We start from the raw sequence: 27,259 nt of genomic DNA on the forward strand, positions 1-27,259 counted from the left end.
TAAGAAATCTTCCTGGGAGACCAAAACTCCTCCCCGCTAGAGCGAGAATGCCTCATTTCTGGGAGGAGGAGTGAGTTTCTGCATTTTTCTTAGTGACAGGGAAAGGGCTCTGGCTACCTCCCTCATAAAGAACCTCCAGTTCAGGGAAGATTTATCCCCACAGTGATGAACACTGGAAGCCAAAAGCAGTGACCAAAGGGGTCTACGGATAAACTCTTGCAAGAAATACCAGAGCCTATCATGGAGGGAATGACACCACGTTCAGGAAGTTAGGGGTCGGATGTTTAGGCAGAGCCCTGAAGCATGAGTAAGGGAGGCCAAGGGAGCCAGGGTAGGGGCCATAAGATCGTCCTAGTCAGATGGCAGCATGTGCAAAGGCCCTGAGGTGTGACCCAGCACCACATGCCGAGGCTCTGAGAAAGCTCTCCAGTACAGCTGGGAGAAAAAAGGGGGAAGATAAAAGGCATGTGATATGAAGGTAGGGTGGTAGACCTTCCAGGGCCTTGGTGGTCAGAAAAAGAGTTTGGAAGTTATCCCGAGAGCAACAAGAAGCCGTGGAGTGACCAATCCCTCTCTCTCCTGCCGTTTCCCCTCACCCCCATCCACAAAATCTGGAGACAGAGTGAACTGGCTTGGAGGTGGGCTACGCATGGAATGATTTGGGAGCTCAGAAAACTCTCTAATACTGTCTTTGAAGGGGTAATAATCATCCATCCATTCATTCACTCATCCACTCAACAAATATTTATTACTTGCTCTATGTGAGGCACAGTTTTAGGCACTCGGGAGTCAGCAGTAAAATTTGACCAAGTTCCTTTCTAATGGAGCTGATACTGTCGTGAAATGAGACAGATAAGAGCCAGATAAACCTATAACATAACACGTGGCAAAAGGGCTATGAAAAAAATAAAGGAAGGCCAAGAAATGGAGCATAAAGGTAGGGAGGGGAGATGTGTTACAACCATTTCCTTGGGGACATGACCCAGCCAATCCTTCCTGCCCACCTTGTTCCACTGATCACTCATTACTCGCACCATCCTCAACACACCCCATAAGCAATAAAGCTCCCTCTCCAGTTGGCACCAACAGTACATTTGTGGTGACCACAGTGACCAACAAACTGTTCCGCTTCCCCACGTTCTGTTGCCAGCCCATCTCCCGGGCTGGAAAGCCACAAGCCCTTGGCACTTTGTTCTGCCCCTTGCCTGACAGTGTTTGCCTTTCTTTGGATGATGGAGCAGTGAGATCATCCAGGTGCCCCCCAGGGGCTTGGCAGAGCTGCTTCCTCGGATCTGCTCCAGGTCAGCCAACAAGATGGATTTAAGGGTGGATTTAAACAGAGTTGACGACAGGTTCCAGGGTCTTTGGCAGGGGTGGGGCGGGGGGTCCACACTTTGGTCACCTTCCTGAGGATCCTGTCACCTTTATCAGCACGACCTGAGTGGATGGGCGTCAGACACAGTAAGAGAGAGAGGCCTAAGTATCAGGACCCCACTGGATAAATGGGGGTTTGGGGATCTTCTGAAGTTTGCATTTCTTCAATAACTGCTGCCAGGAAGACGGATGATGAAGGGTTAAGGACACACAGAAGGGATGAGACTCCCAATATAACAAGCAGGGAATAAGACTTCCGACTCCAAACATCAGACTACAAACACCAGTCTTCGGAACGTGCCTGCCAGAATTCTGATCATGAACGCTGCTGAAGTGTTCTGACCTTGAACCTCAGAATTCCAACTCCGTACATGAGTTCCAACCTGGGACATCAGGATTCTGACCTTGCCCGCTAGAGTTTTCCTTATGAAGAGCAACTCTCTGGCCATGGACTCCTTGGCTCCAATGATGGATTAGAGGATTCTGACCTCGGATGGCAGTCGTCTGACCTTGAACTTCACAGTTGTGACCTTGAATGATGTTGCTACAATACTGGACACAACAGCAGCAATCTTGAGCACCAGAACCCCAATCCTGGGCCCCCTAATCTCTACTGAATCTCTCAATGCCCAAGCTTTCCAGCGTAAAATAGTAGAGCTGACATTACTCCACAGGATACAGAGTTTAATTCTACACAATAAGCTTTCCCATAGGCCCACAGCCCCTAGAAATAAGCCAAATGCTTCGAGGATGATGATGATGATGATGATGATGATGATGATGATGATGAAAATAACAACACAAATAATACTGGCTTACATCTGTTACACATCAGGCACTTTGCTGTGCACTTTACATGTTTCATCTTATCCATCCTCTGGGTCACCCCAGGGATCTTATTATTCCCATTTTACAGATTGGGAACCTGAGCCCTAGAGCCAGTTCAGTTTGCTGACTTGACATCGAGAGCTTTTTCTAGCCTCTGCAGTAGTGTTTTCTCCCTGCCCTGGTTGGAGATTGGGTGTGGGAAGTTGTAACTCATTAGCTAATCAATTTACGATTTGCCCGAGAATTTCCCTGACTTGTGTTGGCATCGATCAAGCATGAACTGCCTTGATTTTTGGAGCCAAGTCCCGCCGTGGGGGGATAGTCATTCATTCAACAAAGATGTGCCACCCTAGGTTGTGCTTGATGCCAGAAATAAGAAGAAGGAAGAGGGGATATGATGGTTAATTTTATGTGTGAATCTGACTGCGTCATGGGGTGGCCAGATGAAACATTCATTTGTGTGTCTGTGCAGATGTTTCTGGATGAGATTAGCATTTCAGTCGGTGGACTGAGAAAAGTACGTGGCCCTCCCCAATGTGAATGGGCATCATCCAAGCCTCTGAGGGCCTGAATAGAACAAAAGGAGGCAGAGGCAGAGGAATTTGCCCCTTTTGCTTCCTGCCTGCCTTCTGAGCTGGGACATGGGTCTTCTCCTGCCCTTCCACTGGGATTTATACCATCGGCTTCTCTGGTTCTCAGGCAGTGGGACTCAGACCAAATTACATCACCAGCTTTCTCCTGAATGTTCAGATTGTGGAACTTCTCAGCCTCCTTACTCGTGTGAGCCAACTCCTCAGAATAAATGTCTTACTGGGGAGCTGAGCATGGGGGCTCACGCCTGTAACCCAGCTATTCTGGAGATCAAGACGGAAGGATTGCTTGAGGTCAGGAGTTCGAGGCTGCAGTGAGCTATAATTGTGCCACAGCATTCCAGCCTGGATGACAGAGCGAGACCCTGTCTCTCAAATAAATGAATAAACAAATCTCTTAGTGATTCTCTTTCTCTGGAGAACCTTAATTAATACGGGGGACCTATGGCTTCTGTCATCCAAGCTCTGTTCTTTTCCTCCCTTCCAGGTGGGGGCCTCAGAGGCAAGAAATGCCCCCTCCCCAACATTTCTAGCCACATGAAGGCTGTATGTTCCAGAGGTCAAAAATTAGAGCCCTAAGGGCTGCATATGGCTCCAAACATATTCTGTTTGGCTCACTCAAAGTGTTTTTAGTTTTTTTTTTTTGAGACAAGAAAACAATGGAGCTTCCTGACATGTGACAATGATGCTATGCTTCACTCAACAAGCAAAAGGTACTCTGCTTCACTCTTCATTTTAAAATAGAAATTGAGACCATACCAAGATACCTGCTTCTATCTATTAGAGTGACAAAAAAAATCAGAAAATTCACAACACATGGTGCTGATGAAGTTGCAGGGAAACAGGCACCCTCACACGGTGGTGGTGGGAGAATAAATTGATACAACTTCTACAAAGTGCAGTTTGGTCACATGGATCAAAATGTAAAATGCACAAATCTGTTATAAAATCTGACTTCCAGAGATTTCCCCCACAGATATACTCACAGACACACACACAAACACACACATACACACACACACACACACAAAGCTGTTAAGTGCAAAGACAGTCACCACAGTATTGGAGATTTTGTTGTTGTTTTGAGAGAGGGTCTTGCTCTGTCACCCAGGCTGGATTGCCATGGTATAATCATGGCTCACTGCAGCCTTGACCCCTTGGGCTCAAGCAATACCCCCACCTCAGTCTCCTGAGTAGCTGGGACCACAGGCACATGCCACCACACCTGGCTACTTTTTGTAGAGATGGGGTGTCTCACTAAGTTGCCCAGGCTGGTCTCAAACTGGGCTCAAGGGATCCTCCCACGTTGGCTTCCGTAAGTGCTGGGATTACAGGCGTAAGACACTGCTCTTGGGCATGTTTTTAATTTTTAAAAATGATTTGCCAACATTGAAAAACTGGGATACTTCCCATGAAAATTAAAATTTCTGGCTAAGCCCAGACCCAGCCTGGAGCTGAATGGCTGCTGCCTTCTCAGGCAGGCTTCTGCTCCAGTTCACCACTAGCCCCCTCCACTCCCTGCCTGAGAAGCGGCTGGCCATGGAATAGGCACATTAGGCTGGGTGTTGACCGGTGTCCTCATTGAACTTGCCCTCCTGCAGTTCTTCCAGAAACTGCTTCACTGGGTGACAAGGGCTACCTAGTTCCGGTAGCCATCAGAGTCTGAGGCCCCAGCTCTTGCCTAGGCAGGGAGGTTAAGGCCTTCTCCTCCCAACCCATAAAGACCTCTGAGTCATTCTGCCCCACGGGCAGGGCCGGCTTCATGGATGTGCAACCTGCACAGTTGCACAGGGCCCTGTGCTCACAAGGGCTCCATGCTTGGTTTGCTACTCTGCTACCACCATCTCAAAATTCTTTCTTACTTTTGAACAAGGGGACTGCATTTTTATATTGTACTGCACCCCACGAATTCTGTAGCTAGCCCTGCCAGTAGGTCACTTGGTAATTAGGGACACCCAGTCCCCCATACACCCTGCCCCCCAAGGACTGCTCTCATCTATCTGGAAAACCACCTCTTTGGATTGGTCAATTCTCCCAGGCATGAGGCCAACAAGGGTCCCAAATTTTTATACAAGAGGTGCTTGGGGACAGTAACCTGGGATGGGGAGGGGAACAAGGGGACTTTCCTTGGGTTGCATTTGCATAGAGCTTTATGTAACATGGAGGACGTTCCATCAAAGAATGGGGGAGTGTGATGGGGCCTGCGGGTGGGGAGGTGGAGGAAGAATCTAACACTTCCTCCCCAACCATTCCTTGGCACAGTCATTGCATGAAGGGTTTGAGCAGGCAAGGGTATCATCAGGGGCTGGACTAAAGCGAGGTTAGGGGTTGACTCTCTTGAGGAGAGGAAGGAGAGAAGGAAAAACAAGTTGACATGAATGAAGTGCCTGTGCTCAGTACAGCACCGTGCTGGGCTCTCTGGCACAGAGGAGGACACCTGTCTTTCCAGTAGCCTTGCTTGGTAAAGTCACCACGCCCATTTTCCAGCCAAGGAAACGGAAACTCAGAGAGAAAAAGGGCCTGCCCAGGGATTCATTGCTCATATGTGGGGACAGTGAACCCAGACTTCCAGAGTTCCAAACCAGAGCTCTTTCCACCTACCCTACCAGGGAGATGGCACATGAGAGGAAGAAAAACATTGGTGCAGAGAAAGGGAAAGATGCCTGCTCCAAGTGGGCATAATCTCAAAATAAACCAGAGAAACATGTTACGATGGGAAGACTGTAAACATGACCAAGTCCAAACTGGCCATTCAAGGTCAGGGAGGGCCTCTCTGAAGAGGTGACCTACGAGCTGAGATCTGAAGAAGAAGAGGCTGGCTGGCACTGCAAGATATGAAGCCAGAGGCCCAGAGAAGTTAAGTGATTCACTCAAGGTCACACAGCTAGCTTGCATCTTCCCACCCACCCACAAACACCCAATAAGCCCCTCCTCTGCACCAGGCCCTGATGCAACTTCAGAACACAGGTCAGCAAACTTTTTCTATAAAGGTTTAGATAATAAGTGCATTTTAGGCTTTATGGCCATACATCCAAAAGCAGCTGTACATGACAGGTGAATGAATGGGCTTGTCTGTGTTCCATTAAAACTTTATTTACAAAACAGGCAGCCCACCCACCCTGCTTTAGAACACAGAAGTGAGTGAGATACAGTCTTAGACTTTGAGAACATCCTGTTTTACTTGGAGAGATGAAACAAGTTAAGAAGAAAATAGAATACGAGAGACAGCGCATACTGAACAGTGCAAGATAGGCGGAATGAAGATCTTATAGAAGAAGGATCACTCCTGTAGCTCAGCAAGACAGACATCAAGTTCAGCCTCCCAGAAAAGTTCACATACACTGAAAGGTCCTTTTTGACCTTGCCCCGTTAGTCTCTATCAAAACACCTTGTTTCTCTCCTTCCAACATACATATTACACTTAGTGTGATTATTCTTTCATTTAATTTTTAATTTGTTTAATGCGTATCTCACTCTAGTAGGTTATAAACTCTATGATGGCCATGGACTGTTTCTGCCGGTTTATATTTATTCTCCCCACTCATGGTAAGAGGACTTCAATTTCTTTTTGGGAAATCACCTCTTTCCCATTCTCAATCCCATCCCAGCTCCAGCCATTGACATGTGACCCAGACACAGCTATGTGATTGGCTCAGGGCTGGGGCAATGAAAATCAGCCCTGGGATTCTGTTGGGCCTATTGGAAAAGAGACTTGCTTTGCTCCAGGAAGAAAGCCTGGATTTGAGGGAGCCATCTTTCCAGCCCTGTTGGTGCAGCCTGCTGAGAAGCCATGACAAAGAAGAATAGAGCTTAGGGATGTAGGATACCAAGTCTTGATGACATATTTAAGCCCATGGATCCAACCTTGCTGGAAACCTCACCCAACTCAAGACTTTTTTTTTTAAACATTTTGCTTAAGTCCGTTGGAGCTGCCTGTCACCTGCAACTAGAAGAATCTTAACAAATAGATACACACGTGCTTCTCAAGCACCCAGCAGGTTGCCTGGCCCACAGTAACATGCACTAAATGTTTATCAGACAAACCACGGGTAGGATTGAAACAGGTCCTCAAAGCATGCACATACTGCCACCTAAACTTAAAAGAACCAGAGAAGCCTAGAAAGGAAGCCACCTTGAAACCGAAAGAAAGATCTAGAAACAGGAGGAATGGCTGAGTCAAATTACAGTCACTATTTCAAGGAACAATAAAGGATGTGCAAATGTATTCACTGAAAAGAGATAAAAGAAACTCTATCCATTCACAGATACAGTGGGAATTCCAGACAAGTGATACGCAAATGAAAGTCTGGTTCAACTTCATCTTGTCTCCATCTTTCCTTTTACCTCTCATATGCCCCTGACAGGGCAATCATCGGCTGCCTCTTTGGTACAACTGAGTCTACAAAGACTCTAGAGGTGGGGCTGGCCAAGCTCACAGGCTCCAAGGATCACACAAAGCCTTAGAAAGACTCAGGGATGGCCTGTAAGGAGTGATTAGTGACAATTGATGATCTGTTTTTAGAAACTGTTTGGTTCTAGGCCCATTACCTGGTGGATGTAAGTGATGGTGTGGAATTGGCAAATGCAACATTATTCTCTCAAAGACAGTGTCTGCCTGCCAGCCCATGGTGGGCAGCTGTGGTAGAAACCAGTCTCATTTCAGAGCAAAAATGGAGGAGCTGCCAGGTGCAGTGGCTCATACCTGTAATCCCAACACTTTGGGAGGCCAAGGTGGGAGGATCGCTTGAGCCAAGAGTTTGAGAATGGCCTGGGTAACATAGGAAGACCCTGTCTCCACAAAAAAAAGTACAAAAATTAGCTGGGTGTGGTGGTGGTGCACACTTGTAGTCCCAGCTACTCAAGGGGCTGAGGTGGGAGAAGCATTTGAGGCCAGGAGGCCAAGGTTACAGTGAGCCATGATCGTGCCACTGCATTCCAGCCTGGGCAATAGAGCGAGACCTTGTCTCAAAAACAGTCAGGGAACTTGAGGGAACACCTCAAGTGTCTAACTTAATTGTGTGTCTCCTCTCTGTAAATGGAAGGCAAAAGGCCACTTCTTTCTGCAGGCAGGTAGAGACAAGAAAGGTGGAAGGAGCGGGGTGTACCTGGGAGACCCTTACCTTTTAAGGAAGATCCCTCTGATCAGTCTTCACAAGATCATGCACATTTGTTAGTAAACAAACATTTACTAACACCTACCCGCAATAACAATAGTAATAGTGAAATATACCGAACATCTGCTGAGTGCCAGGCACAGCTCAAGTGTTTCATATAGAATTTGCCCAACAACCCTGGTTGTTATGAGGCTTTCCAAATTACGGATCAGGACATTGAAACCTAGAGAAGTTATATAATTCCCCAAAGGGCACGCAGCTCAAAAGTGGCTGAGCTGGGATTTGAACCCAGGCAGTCAGCCTGCATAGCCTGCACGCTTAAGCTTCCCTGTCTCTCTGTGGGCCAGGCCTGGCACTCACAGAACAACCCACAAGTGAATCTTCACAATGTTTTGTGCGAGGAAGGTATGAACGTCAGGTTTCCGGTGCACAGAGGAGGGAGCAGTCAGTGCTGCCTGAAGGGAAGTGTAGGTGGTGGTAGGGGGGCGGGGGATGGTTAAAGAAGGCTTCACAGAGGAGGTGGTGGGGAAGCTGGGCCTTGAAGGTGGAAAGAAAGAGGCTGCAGGCAGAGAAGAGGAAGAAATGGGTGCAAGCAGAGGAACAGCTTGGGCAAGAGGGTGACCAGCACTGAGGAAGACTGGAGTATTTGGGGAATGCAGAAAGGTTAGTGTGGTGAACACAGAGGGTGTCTGAAGAAGGGACAGGGAGGAGATGAAGGTGGAGAGTTGGGCTGGGATGCTGAAAGCCAGGCTAAGGAGCGTGGACTATCCTGGGGCAGTGGGAACTATGGAAGTTTTGGGAAGGGGATGATGAAGTTGAGCAGACTGCATTTGAGAAAGATGGCTCTGGCTGCTCTGCAGAGGTTGAACTGGATGGGAAAGGTTGGAAGCAGGGAGCCCATTTCGGGACTTAGAGGCTCCCAGGAAGGGTCAGAGTTCAGCAGTGACCCACAAGGTCGCACGTCTGATCTCACCTCCTTCTACTCTCCTGCGTGCGGCACACTCTGCTCCAACCACATTGACACCTGAATGTTCCTTGAGTGCCCCAGGCATGTTCCTGTCCCAGGGCCTTAGCACTGCTTTTCTCTCCACCCAGAGCACTCTTCCCCCACATGCCCACATGCTTGTCTCCCTCCGTTTCTGCAGGTCTTTGCTTACTTGGCACCTTCTCCTTTCCTGACCAGCCTGGTTAAGCCCCAGTACTCCCCTCCTTCCCTGCAGAACCTTCTCCACAGTGCCATCCAAAATATTATATCAGGCCAGGCGCGGTGGCTCACGCCTGTAATCCCAGCATTTTGGGAGGCCAAGGTGGGTGGATCACTTGAGGTCAGGAGTTTGAGACCAGCCTGGCCAACATGGTGAAACCCCATCTCTATTAAAAATACAAAAAATTAGCTGGGCGTGGTGGCAGGTGACTGTAATCCCAGCTACCTGGGAGGCTGATGCAGGGGAATTGCTTGAACCTGGGAGGCAGAGGTTGCAGTGAGCCGAGATTGAGCCACTGCACTCCAGCCTGGGTGACAGAGCAAGACTCTGTCTCAAAAAAAATAATAATAATAAAATAAAATAAAAATTACATAATTATTTGATCTTGTCATTTCATCCATAAACACTTCAGTATGTGTATCTAAAAGATAAAGATTTTAAAACATAGTCATAATAGCTTTATCACATCTCAAAACACAGCATTCATTCCTCAGTAACATCAAATATTCAGTTAGCGTTCATCTTTCTTTCCCTGATGGTCTTACAGTCTCATGATTTCTTTTTCATGATTGTTTTGGTCCAATGAGTATCTATGTTTATTTTTTAATGGTCTTGCTCCTTCTCCTACTGGAATATCAGTGTCACAAGAGCTGGGATCTTTGTTTTGATCTCTACTGTGTTTCCCAGCACCCAGCACAGTGTTTGGCACATAGTAGATGCTCAATAAATTCCACTGAATGAATATACACAACCAATCATGATAATAAAAGCTTGTTATTGACCTGTTGGGCATTATGTATCTGTTATTGTTATTTGCCATAATTATCGAATCCTTACAATCTCCTTATGAGGTACATGCTGTGATTAGGTCCATTTTACAGATGAGGAAACAGCCACGTGACCCAAGGACTCACAGCTAAAAAAAAGGCTAGGGCTTAAGACCCATTGCACAGCCTGAGGGTCTGTGACCACTGGTGGAGGCAGGGGCATTGTGGCTTCCCAGGAGCTATCTCCACACCTTATATCCAGAGTCCAGCCACTTTTCACCGAACTTTCCGGCCACCACCCTCTTCTGGGCTGTCATCTTTCTTCTCTTGCCTGGAATAATGCAATATCCTCCTGACAGCGGCTCATCCCTTCTTTCTCTAATGCCCATTCTCCACTGCTAAACATCCTCCAATGCACAAGACAGCCCCACAGCAAAGAATTCTCCATCCCCAAAGGGGATGAGACACTAAGGTTGAGAAACTGGGCTGTGGTTGAAAAACCAGACACATTCTTCATCCAGAGCCTGGCAGAAGCAGCTGAGAGTCAGACTTCTAGCAATGTGTTAGTAATAAGAGTGAAAGTCCCAAAGTTTGTAAACAAATTCCTTTTTCATCAATTATTATTTTCAGTTATCTCCGGAATAACATCATTCATTCATTTATTCAACGCATGTATTTCATGCCTGCTCTATGGCAGGCACTGAAGACACAACACTGGACAAAGCACACAAAATCCCTGCCCTTTGAAGCTTATATCAAAGTGGGAGAGAGAGAAAGGAATCATGTAATTAGGTAATTACATGTCAGGTTGAGACAAATAAAGCAGCCATGGGGAATGAACAGTGCTATTTTATATGTGGTGGTCAAGGATGGCCTTGCTGAGATGACATTTGAGCTGAGACTTGAACAATGTGAGGGGTGAGTCTTGTGGCATCGACAGGAAGACCGTACCAGGCAGAAGGGATGGACAGTAAGTGCAAAGGCCCTGAGGTGGGAGGGTGCCTAGAACAGTAAGGAGGCCACTTTGGGTGCAACAGAGTGATGGAGAGGGAGAGTGGTAGGGAAGGAGGCTGTAAGGGTGCTGGGAAAAGGGGAAAGATTCCAGATCATGGGCCTTGTAAGTGGGACTGAGGAGTTGGGCTTTTTCTCTGAGTGAGGCAGGAGCCATAGAAGGGTTTTGAGCAGGGGCGTGCATTGCTGTGTGTGGAAAGGAGACTGGGGATGGGAGGCTGGAGGCAGCAGATGGGACTGGAGGTTCCTGCAATGGTCCAGGAGGGAGAGGATAGGATCAGGAAGGCAGCAGTGGGGTGGCAAGAAGTGGCCACAACCTGGACACATGTCACTCACACTTGGATCTCACTCTCTCACTTGCATTCTGCCAAGCTGTCCTGAGTGGAAGAGGAAGGGATGAGCCATGCTGCGTGTGTCAGAGATTGCCCCTTATCCCAGCAACAATGATAACAGCAGCTGCCCCAGATGGCGATTCCCTCTGTTCCCAGCACTGCACATGGTGCTCCACAGCGTAGCACCTCTGATCCCTGCCATCCCATGTTGTCTTTTGTGGCTGGGCTTCCTGGCCGTGTGCAGAATCACCCAGGGCAACAAACGGTGTGGGGAAGTTGGGGATGTCCCAGGCAACTGAATGAAGTTGGTTCCTTATCTTACACATCACATGCAAAGACCTAAAAGTAAGACCTGCAACTATCAAACTCTCAGAAGAACTTAGGGGAAAAGCTTTATGATTTCCCCCTATTGCCAAAGATTCCTTGAATATAATACCAAAACACAGGCAACGAAAAAAAAACAGACAACTCGGTCTTCAACAAAACAAAAAAACGTCTGTGTATTGAAGCACACAATCAATAGGGTGCAAAGACAACCTATGGAGTGGGAGAAAATATATGCAAATCGTGTATCTTTTTAGGGATTGATATCCAGAATATACAAAGAATCCTTACAACTCAATAACAACAACAAAAAAACCCAATTTTTTTTTTTTTTTTTTTTTTTTTTTTTTTTTTTTTTTTGAGACGGAGTCTCGCTCTGCCGCCCAGGCTGGAGTGCAGTGGCCGGATCTCAGCTCACTGCAAGCTCCGCCTCCCGGGTTCACGCCATTCTCCTGCCTCAGCCTCCCGAGTAGTTGGGACTACAGGCGCCCGCCACCGCGCCCGGCTAGTTTTTTGTATTTTTTAGTAGAGACGGGGTTTCACCGTGTTAGCCAGGATGGTCTCGATCTCCTGACCTCGTGATCCGCCCGTCTCGGCCTCCCAAAGTGCTGGCATTACAGGCTTGAGCCACCGCGCCCGGCCAAAAAAACCCAATTTTAAAAGAGGCAAAGTGCTTGAGTAGACATTTCTCCAAAGGAAATACAGTAATCCCCCCTTATCAGCAATATCACTTTCCAAGGTTTCAGTTACCTGCAGTCAGCTGTGGTCCAAAAATATTACATACAATAAGATATTTTGAGAAAGAGAGACCACTTTCACATAACTTTTATTATAGTATTTTGTTGTAATTATTCTATTTTATTATTAGTTTTTCTTGTTGATCTCTTGCCGTGCCTAATTTATAAACTAAACTTTACCATAGGTATGTATGTGTAGGAAAAAACAGAGAATATATAGGGTTTGGTACTATCTGAGGTTTAGACATCCTGATAAGGGGGTGCTAGTGTATACAAATGGCCAAAAAACACATGAAAAGATGCTCAGCATCACTAATCATCAGGGAAATGCAAACCAAGACTGCAATGAGATACCACCTCATGCCCATTTGGATAGCTACTTAAAAGTAAACCAAAAAAAAAAGCAAGCATTGACAAGGATGTTGATATAGTGGCTATTTGTCCCCTCCAAATCTCATGTTGAAATGTGATCCCCAATGTTGGAAGAAGGGCCTGCCTAGTGGGAGGCCTTTGGGTCATGGGGGCGGATCCCTCACGGATGGCTTAATGCCCTCCCTGCGGTAATGAGTTCATGTGAGATCCGCTTGTTTAAAAAGGCCTGGCTTCTCTCTTGCTCCCTCTCTCTTCGTGTGACACGCGGGCTCCGCATTTGCCTTCTGCATGACTGTAAGCTTCTTGAGGCCCCATCAGAAGCAGATGCCAGCACTATGCTTCTGGTACAGTCTGCAGAACTGTGAGACAAAATAAAACTCTCTTCTTTATAAATTACCCAGCTTCAGGTTTTTCTCTATAGCAATGCAAAATGGACTAATATGGACAGGAAGAAATTGGAACCCTTGTACACCATTGGTGGGAATGTAAAATGGTACAGCCACTATGAAAAACAGTGCAGCAGTTCTTCAAAAACTTCAAAATAGAATTACCATATGATTCAGCAATTTCACTTCTGGGTATATACCCAAAAGAATTTTTAAAAATTCTAGTCAGTCTCTGCTTATCCATACCCAGAAGAATTGAAAGTATGAACTCTAAGAGATACCTGTACCCCATGTGAATAGCAGCTTTATTCACAATAACCAAGAGGTTGAAGCAACCACGTGTCTGTCGATGGATGAACGGAGAAACAATATCTAGTGTATACATAAATGGAAAATTATTCAGTCTTTAAAAGGAAGGAAATTCTGACAAATTACAACATGGACGAAGCTGGACGACATTATGATAAGTGAAATAAGCCCGTCACAAAAGGACAAATACTGTATGATTCCACTTATATGAGGTACCTAGAATAGCTGAGTTCAAAGGGACAGAAAGTAGAAGGGGGGTTGCCAGGGCCTAGGAGGTGGGCCCAGGAGACAGCATTTAATGGGCACAGAGTTTCAGTTTTGCAAAATGAAAAAGTTCTGGAGATTGTTCGGACAACAATGTGAATATATTTTCTGAACTATACATTTAAAAATGGTTAAGATGGCAAATTTCATATTACGTGTATTTTACCAGAACTAAAATGAAACCATTTGGGGGTGAGTTTCAATTGTGGGGCCTAGGCATGAGTATTTTGCAAAGCCCAGGTGATCCTCATGTGCAGCCAGCGTGGAGAAGTGCTACTCTGTGAGGCGTGCCCCAGGTATTATCCCCACCTCCCAGTATCAGAGAGGGCGCTTTGGGGGCTCATACAGCCAGGTAGCAAAGGAGGTGGAATTTGAACCCAGGCCTGTACCTGGGTCCACAGAAGTGTGTCTCACATGGCAACATTATGTCTTATTTGTTATTTATGTCATCAGAGAAAACATTTAAGGAGCATTGGCGCCCTGGATATTAACATAAGAATTCTAGCTGCCACCCCGCCCACTCCCAATACCGGGGCTGAGAGATTCCTCCCGTCTCTGGCCCCAGCTAGTCATGCTCACTCCTGCAGAAGACACCAAAATCAAGATGATTTCACCTCTGGGAGAAAGTAGGAGGACCTTATGCATTTAGTTTATCTATTAAAATAATGCTTAATGCTAAATCTGTGTTTCCCGTAGTTCCATCCAGGAGCCTTTGGGGGTAAAGTCATCCTAGATCCAGAGCTAGGAACACTCTCAAGTCATAGGGCAATTCTGGACAAATCTCTCACCTCTCAGCACTGCCCCAGTATGAGAAGGGAACGCTGGGATCTTGCTTCTCACTTTCTGAAGGTCAGTCATACAACACAGAGATCAAAGTCGTGGGCTGGGCAGTCAGAGAGTCCTGGGTGGGATCTGTCCCAACCTTCCATTCACTGTGTGACCGTGGGCCAGATACTTCCCCTCTCTGAGCCTCAGTTTCCACAGCTGTAAGATGAGGATAGCTATCCCTCCCTTACGGGGGGGCTGTGAAAATCAGATGTGATGGGGCATTTAACGCCCTTTGCACCGTGCCAGGGAAGCACATTGTAAGCACTCAGTGTTAGCTGTTGCTGCCACTGCTGTGGTTTTCATTTTATCTAAGTGACGGAGATGAGGCTGACTGTGCTCTGCCAGACCTTGAATTTCTTCTTTTACGACAACCCCCAAAGGAGGCTGTCTCTATCGGGGGTGGGTTGTCTATAATACAGCACCAGGTCATTCTGAATAAATAATGTGTCCCACAGAGCTTTGGTTGGTTTCCACAGAACCAGATCCTAAGACAAGATTCTGAATACAAGTGGCTTATGTGATAAGTGATCCCAGAAAACTCTGGAAAGGGAGAGGGAACCTAAGACAGAGACAGGAAAGAGGTCAAACAGGGTCTGTTATCAAGCAAGTAATTGCTGTGAGCAACTGGAGCCGCTCTGGGGACCGGTGTAGAACACACACCTCTGAGTTCTACCCCCAGCCAGGGGAGAAGCACATACACACCTTCCCCATCAGCCGGCAGGTGAGTATCCCACTAGTTCCTGCTGGGGTGTTAGTGCCCTGCCTTTCCTGGACTCCAGTGGCCAGAGAAAGCCTCTAACTTTACAATGAGCAGGTATCATTTTATAAGAGCAATTTTTTGAAAAGGAGCTTATTCGTCTTGCAGGATTGTCAGGAGGATGACATGAGAGGACAGTTAAAAAAAAAAAATTCCAACAGTTATTGAGGGCTTTCTACATACCAGGCCTAGTCTAAGTGCTTTGCATACATTAACACATGTAACTCAATCCAATGAGGCAGGTACAGTGATTGCCCCAAAATTGCTGTTGGCTGAAGGAACTAGGGCACAGAGGGCTGCAATAGTTGACCCCAAATCACATGGTTAGTGAGTAGAGGAGCCAAACTCTGAACTGGGGCAATCCAGCGCTAAGGTCAAGTGCTTCCCATCCTGATGATGTTATCAAGTACGGGAAGTACACAAAGTCCTGGGTGTGGAGTTGGTGCCTAATGCATGCTTCTTCTCTTGCAGTTAGTTAAGCTTTGGCCAACCTGCTCATCTGACCAGGCCTTTTTCTTTCTAGCATTTCACATTCACACAGCAAGTCGGTGAAAGATCAGGGGCCATGCCCAGGCCTTTCTGGCCCTGCCACCAGTACCCACTGAGGCTCAGGGATCTTTCTGTTACTCCAGGATGTTTGACCAGTATCCTCTCTTAGAAGCTGGTCTCTCAGGGGGTTTGAAAGGCTATGATGGGCTGTGTGATCCTCAGCAGGTCACTGGAGCATCCTGGGTCTCTGGGTTTCTTTATCCTGTGGGGATGTGGGATTTCTCAGGCACAGCTTCAACACTAATCATGCACTATCATCCTTCATCCTTCAGGCAACCCTGTGGGGTAGGTTTTATTATCACCCTCACTTACAGATTAGGGAATGGAAGTGATGAGAGGTGAAGCAAATTGGCCAAAGTCCACAGCTAGGACAAGGCTGGGCTGGGATTCAAAGCCACAATCCCACAATCGGGATTCAGAATTGCTGGCATATTATCTGCCAGGATAAAAACAGGCATCTGGGTTGACCAAGCTGGGGCCAGCAGGAGCCTAAGCCGATGACTCATCACACTGAAGGGGCCCCATGGATTCTGAGTTGGTTCCCCCATTGCTTTTGATGATAATACACAGATCCTTGTGGCTCAGGTCAAGGAAGCTGGAACCTCATTACACTAGAGACATGTAGCTGGAGCAGAGGAATTCCGTGATAACACTAATCATCGTTGCTGCCACTTACTGAATGCTTCCCATGAGTCGGGCGCTGGGCTGGGCTCTTTGCATTAGGGGCATCTCCTAACAGCCCTTCATGGTTGCCTCTGTTATAATTCTCATTTCCTAGGTAAGTAAAATGACACTCAGAGCAGGAAAGGGGCTTGCCTAAGGTCATATTCATGGTAAGCAAAGGAAACAAGAAATCAACCTTATCTGTTGGACTTCAGAGCTGATTCTTAATCAAGTCTGTGATGGGAAAAATATTGACCACTGTTCCTAAATAAAGGCCACTCTAAACTGGGCATGATAGCTCTCACCTTTAATCCCAGTGCTTTGGGAGGCTTAGATGGGAGGATCGCTTGAGCCCAGGAGTTTGAGACCAGCCAGGACAATGTGGCAAAACCCTGTCTCCACAGAAAAAAAATTTTAATGTAGCCAGGAGTGATGGTGTGCACCTGTAGTCCCAGCTACTCAGGAGGCTGAGGCAGGAGGATCACCTGAGCCCAGGAGTTTGAGGTTACAGTGAGCTCTGACTGCACCACTGCACTCCAGCCTGGGTGACAGAGTGAGAGCCTGTCTCTGAAAAAAGTTTAAAAATTAAAAATAAATAAATAAAGGCCACTCCCACTTTTGAATACAATAATACTTCACGCTTATAAAGTACTTTCCATTTACAAATTACATTCACATCTGAAATCTCATTGAATCATCAAAAGAGCCCTGAAAGGGAGCTATGACTATTATCACCATTGGGCAGATGAATTCACTGAACCTCAGAGAGCTAAAATGATCCACCCAAGGTCCCAGGATTTAGAAACACAGGCTTGGGAACCAGACGAACTTGGGTTCAAACCTTGACTCTGCCATTTTCATTCCTTTGACAAATATTTACTGAGAACGTAGCTGTGTGGGCTCAGGCAAGTAACTTCACCTCTCAGAGTCTCCATTTCCTCTTCTGTAAAAGTCTTCATACCACTCATCAAATCCATTCCCTCACTCATCTGAAAATACCAGACACTTGCTTTCTCAGGTCCCCGCATAGCTAAAGCATGAGCATGTGACCTGTCCTGGCCAACGGGATTTTAAAAGAAGTCTGCTAGGGTGCTCCTGGGAAAGGGTTTTCTCTCAGAAAAAAAAAGAAAGTGAGCCAGGCGCTGTGGCTGACACCTGTAATCCCAGCTCTATGGGAGGCCAAGGTGGGCAGATCACCTGAGGTCAGACATTTGAGACCAGCCTGGCCAACATGGTGAAACTCTGTCTCTACTAAAAATTGAAAAATTAGCTGGGCATGGTGGTACATGCCTGTAATCCCAGTTACTTGGCAGGAGGCTGAGGCAGATGAATTGCTTGAACCCAGGAGGCGGAGGTTGCAGTGAGCCACGATCACACCACTGCACTCCAGCCTGGGCGACAGAGCAAGACTCCATTTCAGGAAAAAAAGAAGGAAAGAAAGTGGAACATAGGAGAAAATGTCTGTCTTCATGGGTTAAGCATCACTGAATCTATGTCTGAGGGTTGGAACTGGGCAGCCATCTTGTGATATGAAGCATCAAACATGAGGACCAAGCCACTTGAAGGGGTTGGGGAGCAGAGGAGCAGAGAGATGAAAAGAATCTAGAATGCTGGTGGCATCATTGAGCCATTTACTCAACCTAAAACCAAATGCCTTGGAACTTCATATTGTATTCAATGATACATCTTCCTCCTTATTGAAGCTGCTTTGAGTTTTCTATTCTGCTACTTGCAGCCCAAAGCATCCCTAACTGGCATACTACTGGTTGTATTGTTGGAGGAATTTCAATGAGATAGCAGATATAGAGCACCACTAATCAGTGCTGGGCACAACAAACATCAGCTACTCTGGAAATTAGGAAGTTATCTCAGGGCTTTAACACTAAGACTATCCCAGGGATCACAGACATGCCTGAGCTGGCAAATCAGTTCCCTGTCTCTCCTGCTGAGAAAAGCCTGTCAAGTTTTCCGAGAAAGCCAAAGCCCCGTGGTAGCCCCAGCACCGCAACCCTGTCACACCAATGGTGCTGACTCCATCTTCTAAACAAGAATCAATCACACTGCCTTTTGCCTAATGGGTTTTGATTTTCACTCCCATGATGGCAAAGCCTAGGGCCTGTGCTTTGGTTTGTCTCCGAGTTGCCAGAACATCCCATCAATTATTAACAGCGTCAGCTCAGTCTCCCTGGCACTGCTGCTATCAGAAGGAAAGGGTTTGCAGCAACTCGGCCCACCCAGCCCTAGAAAAAAGACTCTTTTCCTTATCATTTATAACAACAATCCCCACCTACTATGTGCTAGGCTATGAGCAAAATTTTGACAAATGTGATTTAATGAAGACCCTGTAAGGTAAGCCTTTTATCTCCATTTTATAGGTGGAAGGTTGGGACTTGGAAAGTTGGAGAAATTACCTAAAGCTAAAAACTATGGAAGTGGGGAGCAGCACAGAACCAGATACATCCTTGCTCTTCAGCATATGAGATACGGCCACTTTTGTATCTTAAAATCACCTAGAAATGATCCTCCATTTGGTCCTGTCACTCTGTGAGTTCTAAGAAATTTCCACAGGCTTTGCTTGTTTTGACAAGCAAGGCATCCAAGCTGGGGGGAATAGGTGGGGATGGGTGGGCAAGGTGCAGGTGACTGAAAGGAGGCCAGAGGTGCAGGGACCTGGGTTGCAGGTGGGCAGTGAGAAGGGGTGACAGGTTCCTAAACCCTGAGACACAGTGACTGACTGCTTGCTTGCTTGTTTGATTCATTCATTCATTCATTCATTCATTCATTCATTCCACATGCTTCTCAGTGCCAGGCACCATCATCGGTGCTGGGAATCAAGCAGTGAATCAATTCATGATACTCCCATTCTTGTGGGTGTGAAACAGAGAAACACAGAGAAGCAAACATAATTTCAGATGGCGTTTAAGGCCTCTGCAGGAAAGACGTTGCATGATGCAACAGAGAGTGAGGGGAGGGAAACTGTTTATAACAGCGGTCAAGGAAGGTCTATCTAAGGAGGGAAATGTGAGCAGAGACCTGCTCAAATGAGGAAGGGGGAGAAGGGGCTGGCCAAGGGGGAATCTGGGGAAGAGCATTCCAGGAAGCCGAAACAGCAAGTGCAATGGTCCTGAGGTCAGATAAACCCTGGAATGTTTATGAAACAGCAAGGCTAGTGGGGCTGGAGCCGAGTGAACCAGAGGAGATCAAAAGAGATGAGCTCAGAGAGGTCATGGGGGGCAGATTCTGCCCAGGCCTTATATGCCAGGATGAAAAGTCTGGATTTTATTTTGAGTGCGATGGGAAACTTCTGGAGGATTTTAAGCAGATGAATAATGTGATCCAATTTACATTTTGAAAAGCTCACTTTGGCTGCTATGTGGGGAATGGATTGCAGGGGCAAAAGTGGAAGCCGGGAGACTGGGGAGGAGGCTGCGGCACTTGATCATTATGGAAAGAACACTCGGTTTGGATTTCTGGCTACTCCTGTCTGCCTGTGGTGTGACCTTAGGCAAGTTACTTAACCTCTTTCAGCCTCACTGTTTGTGAAAGGTGGGATAATAACAGAGCTGTGTTGTTACACTCCATACACAGTAGGTGTTTGATCATTGGCAGCCAGGATTTCTATTCTGAGGGCCAGTGAGCCTGCCTGCCTCCCGATTTCAGCTCTGGCTGCAGAAAATCCTAGATGGTCCATCTGCCAGGAATGTGAGCCGGCAGCCCCAGACTGGGATCATGGAGAGGTCACGAGGCTGTCCCTGCTAGCGGATTAACCCAAGGGAGAGGAGAGGTTCTTTATTCCCAAACAGCACCTCTTGCAAGCCTCAGTGCTTGGGTCTTGCTGCCAGACCAAAACATGGCCCTGTGCCTGCTTCTTCTCTGGGAGGGCAAATCATCCAGTTCCCTGTACCTTGTTCTCATGTCTTAGGGACAGGACAGGGAGGGAGAGTCATGTTTGGGCCTAAATGGGATGTGGAGTGGGAGAACCTGTGTCATGCCTGGAAATAGCAAAATAAGTCTGTTGATCCTAAGCTGATTAAGGGTGAGTGACTCTGTCTTAGGAGGAGGCATTTTGGACACAAAATCGGGGGTGGAATTATGGAGAGAGACAGCCCACAGCCTCAGAGGAGGAATCCAGGCCCAGGAACCTCTACATCCTTGTTAGGGCCAACAGGGAAACGAAAAAAAACATGTGGGGGCTCCCTCCACCCTCTTACCAGCAACCCCTTCTCCATCCACTCTCAGGGGTCTCTCCTTGGGTGGCCAGATCTGGAGGAAGGACCCCACGGAGTCTCCCTTCAGACTGGGACCTGCAGGTGGGCCTTCAGTGAGAACTGAGCCAGAGACCCCACAATGAAAGGCTGGGCTGGACAGGAGCCAGCCCTAGCTAGTAAGATATGGCTGGATGTTTAGGCTTCCTCCTCTCCTCTTTCTTTGCCACAAATCTATATACCTGAGCCCTTTTTTTAGGCCCCACACTCAGTTACATTCTCTCCATGTTTCCCAACTTGGTCTTGCTGGATTTCAACATCATCGATCTTTTCTGGGTTCTCCATGAACCTCACACAACCTCTTTTACAGGCTTGGACACACTGTTGCATCATTTGTTCCCAGCACCCAGCACTTCGGGCACATGAAGACAGGCCCCATCTCTCCCAGGCAACCTGGAATCCCAGCCTGACATGGAGAAGTTGCTAATCAACCAATGCCCTCCAGCCCTGCCTTGGCTCCCACCCCAAGCCTTCCTCAGTCCCCTCCAGCCCCTGCCATTACCCAGCAGCACCAAAGACTCTCTGGCCCACTCTTTGTGTTCAAACTCATTCCTGCCTCCTCCTCCTCCTCCTTTATTTTTCACATTGCCTCATTTTTCTCTCCTATTTTGAAATTTACATCTTGTTCCAAGAGCCGAAGCATCTTTACAAGCTGCACCAACCATTCTTGAAATAAACTCACCAAATAAATAACCAGGGGGTGACCCCTCACCCACAAGCATCCACAACCAACTGCATGTCTCATGTGGGTTCACACCCACCCCTCTGGGTCCCTTCTTATGTTTAAACTACCTGACAGTATCTCAATGTCCTGTAAGCATGTCTGTAAGCTGCTTTTATTCCCTTCCTGGGGCAGAGTGAGGTTATAAATATGGAGATACTAAAATCACAGGGTGACCCAATCCAGCCTAGGTCTGGGACTTCACAGGGAACCAAACCCTACTCCACCCCAGCAAGCCTGTGTTGTCTCTCTGTGCTCTCTCTCTTTTTCATTGGTGTCCATCTTCTTGCTGTGGCTTTTTATGGGTCCCTGTAAAACCTTCTCTCCAACAAAGTAGGGGTATAACGTCTTGGATAATAAAAAGATGGAGTGACCAGTGCCACATGGGAAAAGTCTGAGGGGGTTGGTCCTCACCTCTGGGGACTCAGTCCTAGCCCCTCCCAATCACTAATATTCATCTTTGGGAACTAAGCCAGAGCCCTTCAGCAGTGGTCCTCAATATGGGGATGCAGGCAGATCCCCCCCAGCCCAGCAGCCCCCAGATCCCTGACTCACCTTGGCAGCCACGGAGGAATTCGGCTTCTCCAGTAGATCCCAGAGTTTTTTCCTCTTCTCTGCACAGCACGTGTTATCGAACTCCTCGCCTTCCCGCTCCCGTAGGGTCTCGGCCTCACGCTTGAGCTCCTCGTTCATCTGCTCTTTCTTCTGGTGGTAGCGGGCCTGGCAGCAGGACTCCAGGTAGATCTCGTCGATGCCCCAGTAGTCGAGCTCTTGGCTGAAGCTGAGCGCGCACATCTCCTCCATCATGTGCAGTCGCCCAGTGCGGTAGAAGTTGAGGATGGAGGTGAAGGCGCCCGGGTGGCGGTCAAAGAAGTACTCGTTGTCGTCGAGGCTGTAGTCGTCGCACACCTCGAGCAGCGAGTCGTGCGTGTTGCAGTCGCGGAGCTTGCCCAGCCGCGTGCGGGGCAGGCGGTCCAGGGTACGCCAGAGCACCTCGTGCGCCAGCCCCCCGACATTGAGGCGGACCCGCCGAGAGCACGCCTTGCTGCGCACGATCTCCATGGGCTCGGGCGGCAGCGAGCTGGTGGAGCGGGAGCCATGCTTCGTCATGCCCGCCGGCATCGCTGATCCGGCCGCCCCCGCCCCCCCTGCCCCCCCCAGGCCGCTGTCAGTCGACGGCAAGGCCCGCTGCTGCGGGGGAGGGGGGCAGGGAGCGCTGTGGGCTGCTGGGGGTGCAGGGGGCCGCGCGGGCGCGCGTCACGGCCGTCTTCTCACCTCCATCCCGACGGCTGCGAGGCAGAAAGCGAAAGCGGACGCGGGTCAGCAAACGGGGAGCTAGGCATGCTGTCCCCCCGCCCCCCACCTCTCCACCAGGCTCCCAGCCGGCCTTGACCTTCCCCGCGCTTAAGCAGCTCAGTGGGGTAGGACGGATGGGCGCTGTCCCTCCAGCCGGTGCTGAAGTCCGCCCCACCCCATGGACGGAGGGAGGGGCTGCCCCTCAGGGCGGGGAGAGAGCCCCAAGAGATGCCCCTGGAGCCCGGGAGGCCCCACCCCGGGCTTCTGCGGCCCAGGCGCGACCCAGCCGCCCGGGGCGCTGTCCGCCCCTTAGAGTGCTGAAACTCGATTCTCTATGGGTCTCCCGATCGAGTCCCGAACCTGGCCCCACCATGGGGAGAGAGGGGGAGCTGCATGAAAACTTTCTTTCTTTCTTTTTTTCTTCTTCTTCTTTCTTTCTTTCTTTTCTTTTTTTTTTTTTTTTTTTTAACGAGTTCTCTTCTTTTCCTTCCCCTGCTCGAGATAATCAAGATTTTGGGGGTGGGGAATGGCAGCGGGCTTTTTTCTAAATCTTAAAAGATTTGGGGGAATTCCGGGGGTTCCAGGTGCCCACCTGTCCGAGGTCACAACAGACTGAGTGTGCACAACAGCCCCTCTGTCCTGGAGCGACCCCTCTTCCCAAACATCGGAGCATCTCCTGAGGTTGCTCCAGCTACGAGGTGAGCCGCGAGGAGGAAAAGCCCACTCTCGCCTCTCCCTCTGCGCCCCCAACCCTACCGCAGGAGGGGCGGGCAGAGTCCTCGGGATCCGCCTGCTCCGTCCGCCCCTCGCTCCTTCCCCGCCCCCTTCTCCTCCTCCTCCTCCTCCTCCTCCTCCTCCTCCTCGTTCCTCTCCTGCGATGGCTTTTTATAACTCCGGGTTCTGCGCCTTTCCCCGGGTTTGGAAGGGAAGGGGTGGGGGAGGTGGGAGGCGGGGAAATGAGCTAAATTTTCTGGCCTTTTCAAAACGTGCCATCCTCCTACCGCGCACTGGTGATTTCGGGGGGTTTCCGTGAGCACCCCCTGCATGTAGGGCTCACGCCTTAGCCCCAGAAAGGGGATCGCGCGCCCCCCCCAGGCCCCAGCCCTTGCCTGCCTCCCACCCCGCTCCCCTCCAGCGTGGAGCTGCGGAGCCCGAGCAGACCAACAGGCCGAGCTGCGGCAGGCAAGCCCCCTGCCCGTGTCCCCATGCACCCCCAAGGAAGGCCGTACTCCCCAACACTCACCCCCAGGGCGGCCGCCTCCTGGGGCCAGGGACCGCGCATCGTCCCGGCCGCCCGGGCGCCCCCGCCCGTGGGCAGCGGCGGTCCCGGGGCCGGGCTGGGCCGGGCCTACCCCGGCCGGGCAGGCAACGCGCCCGGGCTGCAGGCGCCGCGGGGCCGGGGCGCGCTCTCCGAAGCTGGGGACGCGAGCGGGCGCCGGGGGCGCGGGGGCAGGACCGCGGCCGCGCGGAGCCTCCTCCACCTCCTCCTCCTCCTGCTCCCGCGGCGGCAGCGGCGGCTGCCTGGGCGAGATCAACAAGTCGGGGCTGAGCTTCGGCTCCGCGCTCGCTGCTATTCTGTCCCGCACTTCGGAGCGCCCAGAGCCGGGTACCGAGGCGGGACGGCGCCACCTGCGGGTCGGAAGCGCGCGCGCGGCTTAACTCCTGCCTGCCCGGCCCAGCCTGCCGGGGAGGCCGGGGGCGGGCTCCGGGTTGGGGCCAAGGAGACGCGCGTGGCCGTTCATCCCTCTCCACTCGGGCCACCTGCACAGCCGGCCTCGCGATCCCGCCTTCCTTCGTCCTGTCAATAACGTGGGTTGAACGCCTCCTGTGCGCGAGCCGCGGTGCAGGGCAGGGTGATAGGCGTCTGAGATACAGCTGTGAATCAAACACAAACATCCGGCCCTCGTAGAGCTGGTTGGAAACAGATCATAAACAAAAAAGAGAAAGGATATATGAGGCGGTGACAAGCGCTGGGGGAAATAATGAAGCAACAGGGAGGGTCAGAGGGTGGGAGGGGGCAGATCGGAACTGTAAATAGCCCTTGCTTTCATGAGTTTCCATTCTAGATTTTAGCGGGGGGTCGGGGGGAGTGTGGAGGCGGACAATGAAAACATCAGTACATATGCAATGTGGCAGGTGGTGATAACCGCTAAGAAGAAAAATAAAGCGAGGTGGGGGGAAGAGAGGGTGAGGAGTGAGCTGGTTTATATAGTCTGGTGATTCATTCATTCATTCATTTCTTCATGTTAAGTTGGACATCTGGTTATTGACAGCTTCCTATGTGCAAGCAGAATGCCAGGCTCCGTGAAGGAAAAGTCTTCCTCCTGGAGCTCCCCATCCAGGCAAAACCCATCAGATAATCCCAGAAATGAAAACTGGAGGAGGTACCTGGAGAGGCAGGCAAGGGTTCTCTAAGGATGCCACAGATGGGCCTTGTGTTTACTCATTTATTCTTTCAAATTTACTGCATGATAAGTAAATAGGTGCTGGGGGCCGGGCACAGTGGCTCATGCCAGTAATCTCAGCACTTTGGGAGACTGAGGCAGGAGAATGGCTTGAGCCCAGGAGTTGGAGACCAGCCTGGGCAACATAGTGAGACTCCGTCTCTGCCAAAAAAAAAAAAAAAATTAGCTGGCTATGGTGGTGCGTACCTGTGGTCTCAGCTGCTCAGGAGGCTGAGGCAGGAGGATCACTTGAGCCCAGGAGGTCAAAACTGCAATAAGCTGTGACTGCACCTCTGCATTTCAGCCTGGATAACAGAGTGAGACCCTGTTGAAAAAAAAAGTGCCAGGGACGGGTATAGCAGTGAGCGCCCCTGCCCTGGAGAATGAAAACTGAACAAGACGCAGGGTTCCAACACGGGTTCCTCTCTGGCCCTTTTCTTCATTTCTAAAATTAAGGGGTTCCTTTCCATAGAGTTGCACATAGTATTATTATATATTTTTTACCTGTCCACTTATCGTCTCCATCATCATGACTCTTGTCCAGTGTACCATTGTCTTGTCTCCGTGCAACCTCCCTGCAACTTGGCATCCCTGGCTCCCACCGTGGCCTCCTGCAGTTCATTCTCCCTATGGCCACCAAAACAACTGCTACATTTCATAAATTGGACCATGTTTCTCATCTGCTTAAAACCTTCCCAAGACTTTCCCTTGCTTTAGACTAAAACCTAAACTTCTGACCTATTGCCCTAATTCAGCCCTGCTTCCCTCTCTGAGCTTGTAGACCAGTGGAGGAAAACAGGTAACTAAAAAAGTGAATTTTTAAAGAGAGAGTTTCAGGCTATGGTGAGTGTTATAAAGGAAATGAAACATCATGATGGGGTGGAAAGAGACCAAGCTGCTAGCTTTAAACAGGGTGGTCAGGAAGCGTGTCTCAGAGGAGATGAATAGAGACTTGAAAGATATGAAGGGACTAGCCATGGGGAGAATGAGGGAAGGGCATTCCAGGTGGAGGAAATAGCAAGTGCTAATGCCCTGGGCTGGAAAGGGGAAATGAACTATGTTTAAGGGACAGCAAGACAACCAGAGAGATCGGAGCAGAGGAGGCAGGAGGGACCATGATTGGGGGACAGGGACCATGCAGGCTCATATGGGCCATGGCAAGAGCTTTGGCTTTTATTCCTAGTGAAATATGGGGAAGTTACTGGAAGTTTTGAGCAGAGTGACTTAGGTTAGACTCAGGACTCTGAAGAACAGACAGTGGGGAGCAGGGGTAGGAGTGGGGAGACTAGCAAGGAGGCTGTTTTAGTTGTCCAGGCGAGAGATGATGGTGGCTTGGTCCAGGATGGTGGTAGTGGAAAGAAGTGGTCACGCAGGATCTATATCAAGGGTAATGCTGTAAGGATTTTCTAATGGTTTAATGTGGGGTGTGAGAGACAGTGAACCATCATCCTGCTTCAAGCTGGTGTTCCTAGGGTCAGAAAGGTTCTCAGCTGGCCCCTCTGTAAGCCTAATCTGTTGAAGGCAACTTTTCCCCAGAGATCTGGGCATTCCCACAGGAGGCTGCAGAAAACAATAAATCCTTCCCGATGAGAGGGAAAAAATGACTCTATAATGGTGAAATTTCCAGGCATTACTGCAGGCATGACTGTGCCTTCCAGGTACAGCTATGTGTCATGTGTCAACCGTATATTGTTTTGTTTGGGTTTGTTTTTGTTTTTGCTTTTAGAGATGGGGACTCACTCTGTCATCCAGGTTGGAGTGCAGTGGCATGATCATGGCTCACTGCAACCTAAAACTCCTGGGCTCAAGTGAACTTCCTGCCTCGGCCTCCCAAAGTGTTGGGATTACAGGTGTGAGCCACTGCGCCCAGCCTGTATATTGCTTCGTTTGTATGAGTTCTTGAAAACTGTTTGATGTTTTGTGTGCACTTTAAAACTTACATATATGGTTTGTGTTATACATCACATTCTATTTATTTTTCTCTAAGATCTATCCATGTTGCTGTGGGTACACCCAGCCTGCAGCTCATAATAGCTGCACAGTTGTTTCTGATGACACATGTCCCCTCTCCACTGTCCACCCGCTATGTGGTCACCCAGATGACCTCCAACTCCCACCACCAC

General features: G+C 49.1%; 1 protein-coding gene across 1 annotated transcript in view; it reads right to left on the bottom strand.

Annotated features, from left to right (window-relative positions):
• Positions 1-22,688, bottom strand: part of KCNB1 (potassium voltage-gated channel subfamily B member 1) — a 113,469-nt gene extending 90,781 nt beyond the window's left edge. Inside the window, exon 1 of the mRNA XM_021920952.2 lies at positions 21,952-22,688. Coding sequence (XP_021776644.1) covers positions 21,952-22,518 — 567 coding nt within the window. The 5' untranslated portion in view covers positions 22,519-22,688. The remainder of the gene's footprint in view (positions 1-21,951) is intronic.
• Between the last annotated feature and the right edge of the window lie 4,571 nt (positions 22,689-27,259).

Source organism: Papio anubis, chromosome 16 (genome assembly GCF_008728515.1).
Source record: "Papio anubis isolate 15944 chromosome 16, Panubis1.0, whole genome shotgun sequence".
Taxonomy (NCBI): domain Eukaryota; kingdom Metazoa; phylum Chordata; class Mammalia; order Primates; family Cercopithecidae; genus Papio; species Papio anubis.